The sequence below is a fragment of the Vipera berus genome (genome assembly GCF_964194415.1).
Source record: "Vipera berus genome assembly, chromosome: 2".
NCBI classification, from domain to species: Eukaryota; Metazoa; Chordata; class Lepidosauria; order Squamata; family Viperidae; genus Vipera; species Vipera berus.
In genome coordinates, this window is record NC_138203.1 from 108,686,449 (window position 1) to 108,701,798 (window position 15,350).

Genomic DNA, 15,350 nt, shown 5'->3' on the forward strand with positions numbered 1-15,350 from the left:
TTTCTATATTATTTTAAATGTATTTTTGTTGTCCCTAGCATCCTTTGTTAATCTAAGTCAGGGGTGTCAAACTCAATTTCATTGAGGGCTGCATCAGCATTGCGGTTGCCCTCAGGGGCCCGGGTGGGTGTGGCCTACTGGGTGGGCATGGCTAGACTGCGAATGGCCTACTGGGTGGGCATGGCCAGCTCTACATCGTTCGCATCAAGGGTGCCTATGGGGGCCTGGGCAGGAGTGGGACAGATCTGAGGGTCTCTGGCAGGAGGAGGGTCTCTGGGCCAGGGCCAAGGCAGTGGGGGCCGTTCCCTCATTGTTTCCAGGATGGCTTCGCGGGCCACATGAAACCACCGCGGGCCAGATCTGGCCCCTGGGCCTTGTGTTTGACATGTCTGATCTAAGTGGTTCTGACTTTTAGCTTTCATGACAGAATCTACAAATCTAGGCATCTGTATGTATTCTTAATTACTTGCTTTTTTATATTTTATATTTATATGTGCCTTTTTAAAAAAATTTCCAGCCTACTAGAATTTGGGGAAAAGATTAGGTAAAAGAGATTTCAATTTTACCTGTCAATAAGATAACTCCAAAACAGAACAGGGTCAAGTGTAGGGTTGGGGATGGAAAAACACAGGTAACAGTTGAATATGGCTAGATCAGTAATGGCGAACCTTTTAGAGACCGAGTGCCCAAACTGCAACCCAAACCTCACTCATTTATCGTCGGGTGCCAGGTGGGCGTGGCCCACTAGGTGGGCGTGACCGGCATGGGCGTGGCCTACTGGGTGGGCATGGCCGGCTCAATGTCACTCGCGTCAGGGGCACTTGTTTGTGCCTGGGCAGGACTGGGGCGGATCGGAGGATCTCTGCAGAGTGGGGGGACTAGGGCGGGCGCTGGGGCATGGTCCACTGGAGGGGCCTCATTGAGTCTCAGGCCATGCAGGGGGCCCCTGTACCATGACACAGACTGCCTGGAGCCCTGGACAGCAGAAGTTAAGCGCACAGCCTGGCCCTTGAGCTCCCACAGCACCAGGACCCCACAGCCCTGTCTACCCTAGCCGCACTTCCCCAAGGGGGTGACTTTACTTCAAGGCTACTGCTTCTGTGTTCGCTCTCCTTGCCAAGGTTGCTCTTGGTGGGTGCAGGAGGGCAAAGTGTGTGGGTCAGAGGGAGGCCCACTCCCTCTCCATGTGAAAGAGGCCTGGCTTTGTAACCATAGCATCCTCAGCAATAGAATGGGAGACCACCAGGGGATGGCGAAAGGGCAACAGGGCTGCTGGTGGCCATGTGCTAAGGCAGGACTTCCCTCAGACCTCCCTCCCTCTTATTCCAATCTTCCTTCCTTCCTTCCTTCCTTCCTTCCTTCCTTCCTTCCTTCCTTCCTTCCTTCCTTCCCTGAGTCCCTCCTTTTCATTCCCATCTCCTCCCTTCCCTTTCTTCGTTTCCCTCCCCTCCTTCTTTCCTTCCTTCCCTTCCTCTCTCTGTGCCGAGGAAGGGACAAGGTGAGGGGGAGAGGTTGGCAGCACCTCTCTCAAAGAGTGTTGGAAGAGACCATTGAGGTCTTTAGTCCAAGTCCCTGCTCAAGCAGGGGACGTATACCATTCCAGACAATGGAATATCCAATCTCTACTTAAAAGCCTCCAGTGATGGAGCAAGAGATGATATTTTTTTTTATTGAAAAGTTTTAAAATACATTTTATCTTTAACAATCCCCTCTCCCCCTCCCCTACCTCTCCCTCCCTACCCCTCCCCCCCTTTTCCCCCCTCCCCCCCCCGACTTCCCAGAGCTAAGTACAGGGTATAAAAACAAAGAACAATCATAAACATCCATATGCTACCAACAATAAATTCTTAAATCTATCACTCTCTAGCTCATATAAGGTAACTACAAACAATACTAATATTTCATATAGGGGAAAAAAAGAAAAAGAAAATCGAAAGGAAGACTTATTCAAATGCTAAGTGAAACTTTTTAGTCCCATATTTCTTCTGAATATATTCAATCCATTTTTTCCATTCCATAATATAGCGTTCTTGCGAATGATCTTTCAAATAAGCCGAGATCTTTGCCATTTCTGCCAGGTCAGAAACCTTTAAAGTCCATTCCTCTATAGTCGGCAGTTCTTCCTTCTTCCAATACTGACCTATTAAAAGTCTTGCTGCCGTGATTAAATTCAACATCAGCTTAGTGTCCACAACAGTAGCTTCTGTAATTATACCCAACAAAAAGAATTGCGGACAAAACTTTATCTTTTGCTTGAAGATCTTCTGCATATTCCACCAAACTTTTATCCAAAAGGCCTTAACCTTTTTACAAGTCCACCATATGTGAAAATATGTTGCATCTTCATCGCCACACCTCCAGCATTTGGGCTGTTAGTTCGGATACATACTTGCAAGCTTTTTAGGATCTAAATGCCATCTATAAAACATTTTATAAAAGTTCTCTCTTAGGTTTTGAGCTTGTGTAAATTTTACGTTCCTCACCCAGATCTTTTCCCACGTATCCATTGTAATAACTTCTTGGATATTTTGGGCCCATTTTATCATACAATCTTTAACAAGTTCTGTTTCTGAGTCAATTTCTATCAATGCAAGATATATCTGTTTGATATGTGCTGGATCCTGATTTCTAATTTGCTTTATCAGATTTTCATCAGTCATTGTAAAACCAGTTTTCTGATCTTCTTTCCACCTGGCCCGTAACTGAATATATTGAAACCAAGTTTGAACAATCTCCTCATCTCGCAAGAGGCTGTACGGTTTCAGACACCAGACATTTCTTTCCAAACTTAAAATCTCCTTATACGTGGTCACATCATGTTTAAAACCAACATTAATATTTTCTATTGCGTGTTTTGGGATTGCCCACAATGGTATCTTACAATCTAACTTATGTCTATACTTCTTCCAAACTCTCAACAATGCCTGTCTTAAAATATGCACTTTAAACACATTATCTACCTTCTTATCATACAACAAATATGCATGCCAGCCAAATAACAAGTCGTGGCCTTCAAGATTTAATAATCTCTCTTGTGTCAAATTAATCCAATCACTTATTCCTGCTAACGCAGCAGCTTCATAATATAGTTTAAGATTGGGCATTTTAAGACCACCTCTTTCACGAGTATCCTGCATAATCTTAAGTTTAACTCGTGGCCTTTTCCCTGCCCAAACAAATTTATTGATGCCCCGTTGCCATTCTTCCAAATTAGAATCTTTCTTAAGAACCGGTATCATTTGAAATAAGAATAAAAATTTAGGCAGGACATTCATTTTCACTGCTGCGATTCTTCCCAACAAAGACAATTGCAATTTTTCCCAACTCTCCATTTCTTTTTGAATTTTTCCCCATAGTTTTTCATAGTTATTTTTATATAACTTTGTATTAGAGGGTGACAAAAACACCCCCAAGTATTTGACCCTTTTAGCAATCTCAAATCCAGTTAATCCTTCTAAAAGAGTCTTTTGCGATACTGTCATATTTTTGGCCAAAATTTTAGTTTTTTGTGCATTAACTTTAAATCCAGAAACCTTCCCATATTGCATTATTATCTCCATCAGGTCCACAACAGAGTTCTCCGGCTGGGTCACCGTAACAACCAGATCATCTGCGAACGCTCTCAATCTATAATCCTGATCTCTAATTTGTATACCCTTAATTCTTTCCGAATTCCGTATTTTTACCAATAATATCTCCAATGTTAACACAAATAACAAAGGCGATAACGGACACCCTTGCCTTGTGCCCTTCTCAATATTATAAGCTTCAGTCAAACTATTGTTAACTATTATTCGGGCAGTTTGTTTTTGATATAATGCCCTAATTGGTTGCAGAAATTTATCCCCAAAATTCATTTTATCTAAAACTTTCATCAAAAATTGCCAATTCAATTGATCAAAAGCTTTTTCAGCATCTAAAAAAATTAGCGCCGCAGGGATCTGGTTGTTCCTTTCCAAAAACTCTAACACATCAACTATATGCCTCACATTATTTTTCATTTGCCTACCACTAATAAACCCAGTTTGATCCCCATGAATCACCTGTTGCAGAACCCTCATCAGTCTATTAGCCAACACCTTAGCAAATATCTTATAATCTGTATAGCAAGAGATGATATTGAAGTGGGTGGGGGAAGAGATATTGGTGGGGAAAGAAATGATGTTAAAGGGGAGTGAAGAGTACATCTTTAAAACTACCTTTTAATTTCAACACATGCCAATCCGGGCGGCAGAAGCGTTTTCCAAGCCTCTGGATTTGCATCCATGGTTGTGGGGTGATTTTGGGGTGTGCCAGCGGCCCGATCCGGGCTCCAGAGGCCTGGAAATGCTTCTGCTGCCCGGATCAGCTGTGGCGGGGGTGGGACGCAAAATCGCTCTGTAGCCCTAGATCACAGGTCTGCAACCCGCGGCTCTGGAGCCGCATGCGGCTCTTTCAGCCGTCTCTTGCGGCTCCCAGTCCTCTGCCATGTGCAGTCCAAAAAAAAACAGTGGGACTAAAAAAGTTCAACCAATCAATTCAAATATGCAGGGTAGGTGCATATCTCGCCTTGGCTCCACTCTTCAGTCAAACCCTGTTCTGCACATGCACGCATGTATGCGCATGTGCACACATTTTTTGCGGCTCCCAGTTTTTCCTTTTGTGAGGCAACCGGTTCCGAGTGGCTCTTTCACTGTTTCAGGTTGCTGACCCCTGCCCTAGATTCAGGCAGCAGAAGCATTTTCAGAAGCTTCTGCTGCCTGGATCTAGGGCAATTTTGGGGTGTGCAAGTGGCCTGATCCAGGAAAATGCTTCTGCTGCCTGGATCTAGGCCTGCAGAGCGATTTCACGTCACCCCCCCCCGTCGATCTGGGTGGCAGAAGCATTTTCAAAGCCTCTGGAGCTCACATCCGTGGCCTTGCAGTGATTTTGGGGCACGCAAGTGGCCTGATCTGGGCTCTGGAGGCCTGGAAAATGCTTCTGCTGCCTGGATCTAGGGCTGCAGAGCGATTTTACATCCCCCATGGCCGATCTGGGTGGCAGAAGCATTTTGCAGGCCTCCAGAGCCCAGATCCGGCTGCTGGAGCTCTGGAGGCTTACCTAGACTTGTGCTGGCAGCTGCCTTCACCATCTAGCCCGGATCTGCCCAGCAGCTATTACAGCTGCTCCCCGACTCTCAGTGCAGAGAAAGAGAGCGCAGGAACACGTGGAGAGGCAGAGGGGAGCAGCCTGGCCACCACGGGTCTATATCAAGACAGGGACTGCAGAGATAAACATCCCCCCAAAACTTTCTGCAATGCATTTCAGCACTGGGCAGTTAGCTAGAATTGATGCTGGGAGAAGTGACTTTGAGGCTGGGCAAGAACATTATTTCAGACCTACATGGTTGGATTGGAGATTATGAAAATGTGCTCCTGATGGCAGCCAGAGGGCACTGATGAAGACTCCCTTCCCAGAATGTGAGAATGAGGGGAACTCTCTACTTTTGTAAAGGGTTGAGAGGTTGCCTTTCTGACTGCCATTAGGAAAGAGCTGGGTAGGCTAGCATATTTTGTTTAGGGAATAGCAGGGATGAATGTTGATAAGTTTATTCACACACTGCTAAGCCCTCGGAGGTATTCCCACATGATAACTTATCCTGGAGCGTATATGAAATCAGAATACAGGTAGTCCTCGAGTTATGAGTAATGGAGCCTGCCCAGCTTGTTTTGTTCTCTGTTGCAGAGAACAGAGACCTAAAGTACCATGAGATCACGCCCCACTGATCTTGCGTGATCTCACGTTACTTTAGGCCTCCATTCTCTGCAAACGCACCAAAGACCTAGAGCAGCCAAGAAACTGAAGGATCTTGATCTTTTTTTTAATGTTTTATTAATTTTCTAATTTTACATTTAAGTATTTACTGTAAAAAGCAATGTGGCGGCTGGGTTAATCGATAATTCAATAACATACAAGTATCTTTAGTACAAGTCTCAAACTACCACATTAAATATTTCCTCTCTTTTCCCTTAGTATTTACTGTCTCATGTTTAAACTAATACAATTCTTATTATGTCAATTCAGTAAAAATAACATTGTTACATTTATCGATAATTTTTAGCTTATACATATACTAGTTATTTTAAACATTCAGTCTTTATAGACAATATCCTGTAATTAAAATTTTTCACAATTTTTATTTTCCCAGCAATACTTAAATTTAACATTTAATATTTATAATTTCCAAGTTTTAGGTAACCAAAGTTTCCTTTATCACAATTCATCACAAAGTCTAATATTCAAGATATATGTCTTATCTATTTGAGTATATTCTATTTCTCACCATCTTACATCATCTAGTTAATAATGCAGTATAACATTCTTATATTCTAATTTCCAAATGCCTTAAATTTAATGACCAAAATTTCCCTTATTTCATCATCAAATACTTCCTTTTTCTGTTAATGTCTACTATCTCATATTTAAGCTGATACAGTTCTTATTATATCAACTAAATTAAAACATGTTTATTAGATTCAAGATTTTTAGCTTATATATATCTTAATTACTTTTACATTCAATTTTTATAGACAATCAATATCCTATTTGTTATTCCCAATTTTTAATTTCCCATCAATATTCAAATTTAACTTTTAATATTTATACTTCCAAGTTTTAAATGACCAGTTTTCTTTATCTCAATTTGTAACAAAATCTAGTATTCAAAGTACACATCTTGTCTGAGTATATTCTATTTTGATTAGTAACATAAAATCCTCACTAATAAATCAAAACCCCAATTTTCTTCAGCCTTATTCAAGTTTTCTTTCTTTGCCAACTCGACTTCCATGTCTGTGCTTTTAAGTCACCAAATAGATCTCCCTCTGTTATTGTATATATTATTTGAGATAAAAGAGACCATCCAATCGCCATTTTTTGGGAGGGATAGCAAATCGTCTATTATTCCATCTCCCCATAGTTGTCCTGAAATGTTTATCTTCCCTTCAGTCTGTTCTTCTTGTTCCTCAAGTTTCTTCTGGTTTACATAGAACGTCTTTTCCATTTCCAGTGTTGTCAGTCCCTTTTCTGGGTTTTCCATTAACTGTATTTGTTGATCAGTTGAATCCTCTAGTATTTGACTGTTTCAAATCCTCATAGTATTTGATTATTTCACTTCTTCTGTTATGTTCTGTGTAGTTGATTCTTTGGGTTAGTATATCTAGGCTGACATCTTGTTCTTTTCTGTAGCGTCTTATTTCATCAGAAGCTGTAAGATTGGTTTCATGAATTGCTTTCAACATAGAATCTGTTCCTGATCTTCATCCATGTTCTCTTAGTGGTGTGTTACATTGAAAGCTTTACAATCAGAGAATGAAATAATTTTGTCACTGAGTATAGAACACAGCTGAACTTCTCACAGCTGATATCTGCCAAGGTTGAAAAAGTCTTATCTGTAGTCTGGGCTTCAAGCCAAGTCTCTTTTAGACAATAACAAGTTGTAATATCAGATTTAGCCACAAGAGGTCACCAATGCCATTTAAGGATTTTTTTCAATCCAAAATTTTTATAATCCTTTTTCCAATTTTACTTCTTTTTTTGTAAGTAAAAACCCAAATCTTCAGTAAAGATAAGAAATCTTTTGGTCCCCAAATTTTAGAAACATAGAAATCCAGTTAAAATAAAGTTATTCTTTCAGTGTTTTAAATGCCCCTGGATAGTCAGTCGCAACTGTTTTTAGAGGGTGGGATAAAATTTCCCTTCCCTCTCTCCACAGGGGAAAAAAGTTTGGGCAGCTTAGGTAAAGGTAAAGGTAAAGGTTCCCCCGCACATGCGTGCTAGTCGTTTCCGACTCTAGGGGCCGGTGCTCATCTCCGTTTCAAAGCCGAAGAGCCAGCGCTTGTCCGAGGACGTCTCCGTGGTCATGTGGCCGGCATGACTAGACGCCAAAGGCGCACGGAACGCTGTTACCTTCCCACCGTAGTGGTCCCTATTTTTCTACTAGCATTTTTACGTGCTTTCGAACTGCTAGGTGGGCAGAAGCTGGGACGAGTAACAGGCGCTCACTCTGTTACGCGGCACTCGGGATTCGACCCGCCAAACTGCCGACCATCTGATCGACAAGCTCAGCGTCCTAACCCACTGAGCCACCGCGTCCCTTTGGGCAGCTTATACAGGTAGAAAAAATAATTAGGATTGAAGAGAGGTTCAGATCTCACCCAGTCTCATCCGCGCTACTTTAGAAGTGCCTGGTGGTAAGTTTGACTTCGGCTGTCTGCAGCCTAGTGACGGGCCATATTTCTATGGCCAGTCTTTTGTCTGCCAGTTTGGAGGGCTGCCCCAGATCGAGCGGAAGGGCTACCGCCCTCCCGTGATCAAGTGGGGGGGTCCCCTCCTTGCTTGTTGCCCCTACAGGATGACTTTTGACCCTTTCCAGGATCTCCTAGCGGTGCGAAACCGAACGCAGAAGATGGAGCTCGCCTTCCAGCAGCCGCAATGGCAAACCTGAAATCCCAAAGGATCTTGATCTTTGCAGGGTATTGAAGGCCTGGTGTCTAGGGAGACCCAGCGTGGGAGTGGGGAGGGAGGGAATAACCAGGGTGAATGTTGCAGAGCCACTGCAGTCGCTCATAAAGGCAAACGACTGCCATGGTGCTGCAATATTCGTAACTTTGGGACTTGCTCATAAGCACTAGGGGGTGCTCATCAAGTAACTTTGAACAAGCGTTAAGTGAACGCTCGTAACTCGGGGATTACCTGTACAAGAAAGTGGATGCAAACAAAGGAATAACAATTGTGTCAATTCATGTTTTTAAAGAAGATTTATATACAAACTGTCTTAACTACTACCATGCCCGTCATATGAATTAAAATGGTTCTATTAGGGCTATATATCACTAGACTGAAAGGAAAAACACACACATTTATTAAATTTATTTGCTGCCCATCTCGTTTCAAAGTGACTCTGGATGGCTTAAAACATGAAAAGCATTGAAATCACAAAAGAAAAATATTTCTAAGACAAGAAAAATGGAAACTACTATGAAAAATAGAATTATAGTTAAAAATCAGGAGGGAAGGAACAGGATGTGCAGGTGGGAAAGTGGGACTGCCTCTTAATTCATCAATCACCTCCAGTGTGATGCTTCCCTGTTGGGACCTGGGGGAGAGCAAGGTCTTCCAGTCCTTAAAGGTTAGAAGAGAGGGAGCCAATCTCATCTCAAGTGGCACAATGTTCCAAAGGGCAGGAGACACAGCAGATAACTCTTCTCCTGGACCTTGCCAACTGGAATTTCTTGACTGACTGACTGACTGATGGGGTTCATAGCATACCTCCTCTGCCGGTGCGGGTGGGGTGAGCCTGTTCCAATGGTGTTAGACAGTTCATCAAGTAACCTGGACTCATGCCAGGTTAAATCACATACAGGGATTTAAAGAAAATAACCAACACCTTGAATCGCACCTGGAAGCAAACTGGCTGCCAGGCAGTTCATAGTAGTGATGTTACATTAGCCACTATATGGCCCCCAAGAATTGCCTTTGCTGCCACACTCTGTACCAGTTGAAGCTTCTGAATGCTCCTAGCACATGGAAATGAAAACATAGCCCTTGTCAGAATTACTTAAAACAAATACTTGTTTCCCAGGAACTGCACAGCATATATGGAGGGCAGCCAAATAATCCCAGGAAAAGGCATGACTGCTTTAATGAATTGCAGGTAGATGCCATGCTCCTGGTTCCATGGACTGTGGAACACTTTTATGATTCTAGCTTGTTAAGATTTATGGGTTCCAGTAACTTTGCTGGGGCTGGTCCAGTTCTTTTCTTGCCCTTGGCATTTTGGGGTGCTGGGTTAAGCCAAAAGTGCAACTGGAAGCTTATTTCAGACATGCTAGTTTGTCACCATCTTGGCTCTTCTTCATGGAGCCTTTATGACTCCAAATCTGAAGTACCGTACCATTATATTTTTATTCAAAATACTCAGCACAGTGAAGTGTTTCTATGAACCAGGTTAGAGAAAGTTCAGAATGTATTAAAAAAAGAAATGGATCTATCAGAAAGAAATGCAAAGATGCAACAACAATGGGAAAAAATGTTTCCCATTGCCACTAATACAATAGGAACTTTTATAAGAAAGGAATTTATCAGATACTTGAAACAAACCCAAAATTATTATGTGAACAGTTCAAGGTGAAAATATTCACATCCTGTTGAAATAAGAAATGAGAGGAACATTATCTTCAGAATGTTTAAATAGTTAAATTATTTTTTTAAAAGTCATAGGAATATGGAAGATCAATCAAATAAGGGCTGGATTTCAAAGACATAATTACTGGCCATTATGGGAACTGGGGAGGGGAAATAGGAATAGTTTGCCTCATTTTTTTTTAAAAAAAACTGTTATTAATTCAACAGGACTCATGATAAAGTAATAGTCTTGACAAGAAATAAACCATAATTTAATTAGTAAGCTTTATTTTGAAAGTAGACTTACAGAGAAATAAATTGTCTTCAGCAAGATTTTCACACATAGTTTCACATATAGACTTAATAGCCAGTACGGAACCCTTCGTCATATCTGCCTTCCAATTTGAGTCTTTCTTTATAAGCCTGCAAACAAACAAAAATTCGAAAGATTAAAGTCATTTCAAAATAGAAACCCTCTTCCAAGCATTGAGCAGAATCACAGAATAATAGAGTTGGAAGGGACCTTGGAGGTCTTCTAATCTAATCCCCCTGCTTGATCAGGAGACCTATAACCATTCTGGACAAATAGTTGTCCAATCTCTTCTTGAAAACCTCCAGTAACGGAGAATCCACAATTTCTGCAGAATGAAACTGCAATCCTTACTTGGGGAAAAAATCCAACTAATTTCTGAGTTAGCTTTTTGTTTTATTAAAATACTTTTATACTAGACTGTTGAATATTGCAAGGCAGTTTTTAAAAAATCCAGTACTAAACATGTGTTGGAATAAACTAAATGTAGACAGTTTAAGTTATAATGTGTTGATACTGTTCTTCATTTTTAATATTTACTTTCACATGGTCCAATTGTCTGCATAATAATAAATAAGGATGTTGACAAATACTTTGAAAAATCTGATATAACTAAATAAAACTAACAATATTACTGATCAAGACTGGGAGTAGTGAATGCTTAATTCTCAGATCTGAATTCAAATCGAATTAAACAGTATTTTAACTTAGAAATTCATTTTATCAGTTTCACTTAAGCAAATTAAAACAGCATATGCTACATTGTACTGGGCTACTTCTATGTTATTTAAGTAGTCTTAATGCTAACAGAAGATAAATGAATAAGAAATCTGGAAAACTTTAAGGACTAAAGAAATAAAAAATAGTTGCAATTGTTAAAAAGACATAAAATAGTAATGGTATTTACACTATGTGGGCTTTTTTGCAGCAGCAATAACTAAAGACCATTGTTTGGTTGCCTACAACTAAACTTCCAGATCTCTGAGTTTCAAAACATATGCCTAATGACTTTTTCATTTAAATTTTGTAAGATTTAAATTTAATAAATTTAATAATATTTCCAAGCAAACAGAAAAAGAATGTCCTTTGTTTAGTTCACTATATACGATAGGTAAACTATGATTTTATGAATCAGAGGATGCATGCCGCAAGGATTTTTTTCAAAGTGGTTTCTAATGTCAATGAAATCTCTTTAATTCTAAATTCAGAAATGAACTGTACCAATTGTCAGAGGGACCTGGATTTCAAAAGCACAATGAGATAAGCACCTTCCATACAGATATTTCCAAGTGCAGAATTTCTTAGAAAAGTCGCTATTTGTTTATTTCTTAGAAGAAAGGTAATTCCCAAAAGTAAAAGAGGATATGCTGCATTATATTTCACATCGTTCCCTAGGCACTCAAAGCATTTACAGGCAGAAAGTCACTTCTATCAAAAAAACGAACTATTGATATACTCATGCAAAGTAATGATGTAAACTTTTACACTTACCCTACTGGTTTTCAAGGCATACCACAAGAAAACAAAGGGCCCTGCTCCCCAAAGAAGACTCATTAGGGAGCTTTTAGGAGTAAAACGGTAACTAGGATACACATTATGCCTTCTGGCATAATCCCAACGAATTACAGCAGGATCTTCCTAAATCAAAGAGAATGAAAAATTGCCCAGTTACACAACGAAAGGAATCCATTATGGAAGCAAGCACATCTGCTCACCTCAATGCTATCATTTCGTGGCTTTTTCTGCACTGCGTACTATATCGGAGGTCTCCAAACTTGTCAACTTTAAGACTTGTGAACTTCAACTCCCAGAATCTCCCAGCTAGCTTGGCTGCCTGAGGAATTCTGGGAGTTGAAGTCTACAGTCTTAAAGTTGCCAAGTTTGGAGGTCCCTGTACTATACGAAAGATGTGCGAAAGGGGGGGTGGGGCTCCCCACGGACTCCGGAAGCAGTTGGTTGCAAGATTTAGTTTGCGCAGCGGGGTAACAGCACTAAACCTTGCAAGCAACTACATCCTAAGGTCGAGGAGAACAAGAAACGAGCTCTCTCAGCTTTCAAAGCGGCCTCTATACGCTGCTTCTTCTTCTGGCGAGAGGGGGCCCGAAGACCGGGAAGTCTCGGCCCGACCTGATCGACAGCCCTGAAAGGAGAATGAACGACCCCACGGCACGTCACAACGCCTCCCTTGCCCGCCCGCCCGCCCGCTCAGCCCTGGCTCACGATGAGCTCCGTCCGTCGAGGGTCATTAAGCTGCAGGAAATAATCGCGCTTGATGCGGGAGCGGAGGGCGACCCGCTCGGCTTCCGCGCGGAGTTTCTCGGGGCTCCATTGGTATTCGTTGGGGTCCAGCTGAGGCGGCAACCTCGCTAGAGGCGCCGGGCGGTACTTGGACGCAAAGCGGGAGACAGAGGACACGACCACCATGGTCGAGAGGGCAAAACGCAGGCTTAGCTTGCTCTTCCACGCATGCGCACGCACGGCGCCTTGCGTTCATCTGCGCCGCAGAGTTAAGAAAGCTGAGAACTTTAGGCACTTTACACAAAAATGAAAGTTGAATCCCGTTATAGCTGCAGTAATAAACGGGAGACGACTGTTTTTCAACTTCGGCAATTTTAAGATGTGTGAACGTCAACTCCCAGTACGGTGTATTGCAGGGGTCTTCAAACTTGGCCCTTTTATGACTTGTGGACTTCAACTCCCAGAATTCCTCAGCCAGCTTTCCTGAATTCTGGGAGTTGAAGTCCACAAGTCATAAAAGGGCCAAGTTTGAAGACCCCTGGTGTATTGGCTGGAGAATTCGGAAGTTAGGTCCGTATATTTTTTATACTACCAAGATTAGACATCTGAGAACCTTATTTCAGATTTATAACCTTTTATTATATATTTAAAAAACCAAGCAAGAACAAGGCACACTGTCAAGAGTGCTGTCTACCTGGCCGGTTGCAGGAAACTCTTTTCATATAGAACTAGAAGGGTTTCAATTCCAGTTCAGATTACAATAATCCTATCCACTGTTATTTATTTTGTTATGTGTTCCTGGCTACGTTCCTTTGTGACAGAGGCAAGGTCGCCTGACCAATAACCAGCCAAGACACAGTGAAGGCTTTTTGTTTCGTTTATTGCAATAAGCGGGGAGAGAAGCTATTGTGTAGTGGGTTTTTTGGAGGCATTAACCAGACCAGGTTAATACAACACAATTTATTGCAGAATAAACAGAACTGAGAGTAACCAACAGAATGGCAGCTATTTATGCTTGCCGCCTCTAGGCAGCGAAATCAAATCAAAACCTGTTTTCCTGCTCAAATCCAAACTTCAGCTTCCCTCCAAAACAGTTGGAGACACATTTAAATCAAACACATTAACCCTTAATAACAATACACAACACCCCTTCCCCCTGGATGAAGTTATTTCCTGTATATTCAATGAACATAGTCTTTGAGGTAGGCCAGTGGATTGCAAGTTCTGCCGGAATGCAGCAAAGCTGTTTGGGACTCTGGCTCTACTTGCAGTTTGGTTGTACCCGGTAGACCTGTACCGCTATGTCTGTCCGTACCTGGTAGACCTGTGCCGTGATATCTGTCCATACCGGGTAGACCTGTGCCACTTTGGCTGTTCTGGGTAGACCTATGCCACTGTGTTCACTGGAGTCACTTGCCGGCAGGAATGGTACAATGCTCTGTGGATACTCTGTTTCTTCACATACGGTCTCGGCAGGTCTGGGCAATTCAGGAAAGGCAGCTTCACCTGCTATGACCAAAGTCCTCTTGCACTCTGCTCCGGGGCTCTGCTGATGCCACAATTGGTCAATGTGGCATCGGACCACACGACCATTGTCCAGTGCCACCTCGTATGACAATGGCCAACACTTTTGTTATTGTAGCAGCCACCCAAGGTGCCCCATGCCCATAGTTCCTAGCCCATACTTGCTCACCCAGTTGCAGGTTCCTGGGAGGCTTAGGTTGTGCCGTTTCTGCAGCATTTCTGTCAGGATGGAGGCAGTCTAGCTTTGTAGTGAGCTGACGTCCCCATCTTAGCTCAGCTGGGCTGCGACCTGTTGCGGTACTTGGTGTCGTGTTCTGGAGAAAGTTTACCAGGCGATGATTCCAGTCTCCCGTGGTCAGCCTTTTGAGAGCCTCTTTTGTGGATCTCACCGTCCATTCAGCTTAGCCGTTGGAAGCGGGATGGAACAGAGCTGAAGTGGTATGTGATCATATTAGCATTAAGGAAAGACTGGAACTCCGCCGCTGTGAATTGTGCCCCGTTGTCTGACACAATGACGTCCAGCAGACCATGTGTAGCAAAGAGCTGGTGCAGTTCTTGGATGGTCCTGGCAGTAATCATAGATTGGACAGGTACTAACTCTAGCCATTTGGAATAGCTGTCCACCACAATGAGGAATACCTGTCCCTGAAATGGACCTGCAAAGTCAATGTGCATGTGAGACCATGGAGCTTGAGTGGCCTCCCAGCAGTGCACAGGTGCTTGAGGCATTTCTGACCACGTCTCTTGGCAGACCTGACAGTTCATTACTTGAGCCTCAATGTCCTTGTCCAGGCCTGGTCACCACAAGTAGCTTCTTGTGTCTTCATTCTAACAATACCTGGATGTCCCTCATGCAGAGATTCTAACACTCTAGCTTGCAATTTGGGTGGGACAATTACTCTGCTACCTCACAGCACACAACCCTTGTGGGCTGACAGTTCATCTTTTCTGCAAGCATAGTGCTGGAACTCTGGACCTGGTCTGTTTTCTGGCCATCTCCTCAACACCCAGTTCAGAATGCAGCTGAGTGTTCTGCCAGTGGCAGTTTCAGTGGCCACATCTCCTGTGTGTAGGGGTGTTTCTGGAAGATCCTGGATTGCCAAGTTGCAAGCTGCTGGGGCTGGATCTGGATCTC

General features: G+C 42.6%; 2 protein-coding genes across 2 annotated transcripts in view; one reads left to right on the forward strand and one right to left on the reverse strand.

Moving 5' to 3' along the window:
• Positions 1–10,404: 10,404 nt before the first annotated feature.
• On the reverse strand, positions 10,405–12,920 carry NDUFB4 (NADH:ubiquinone oxidoreductase subunit B4). The gene is made up of 3 exons (XM_081315764.1): positions 12,674–12,920; positions 11,945–12,091; positions 10,405–10,566 (listed from the first exon to the last, which is right to left on the reverse strand). The coding sequence occupies exons 1-3, from the start codon at positions 12,875–12,877 to the stop codon at positions 10,504–10,506; spliced, it is 414 nt and encodes a 137-aa protein (XP_081171890.1). The 5' UTR covers positions 12,878–12,920; the 3' UTR covers positions 10,405–10,503.
• Positions 12,921–13,181: 261 nt separating this feature from the next.
• Positions 13,182–15,350, forward strand: part of FSTL1 (follistatin like 1) — a 51,145-nt gene continuing 48,976 nt past the window's right edge. Inside the window, exon 1 of the mRNA XM_081317173.1 lies at positions 13,182–13,261. The gene's annotated coding sequence lies outside the window, so the exon portion shown is untranslated. The remainder of the gene's footprint in view (positions 13,262–15,350) is intronic.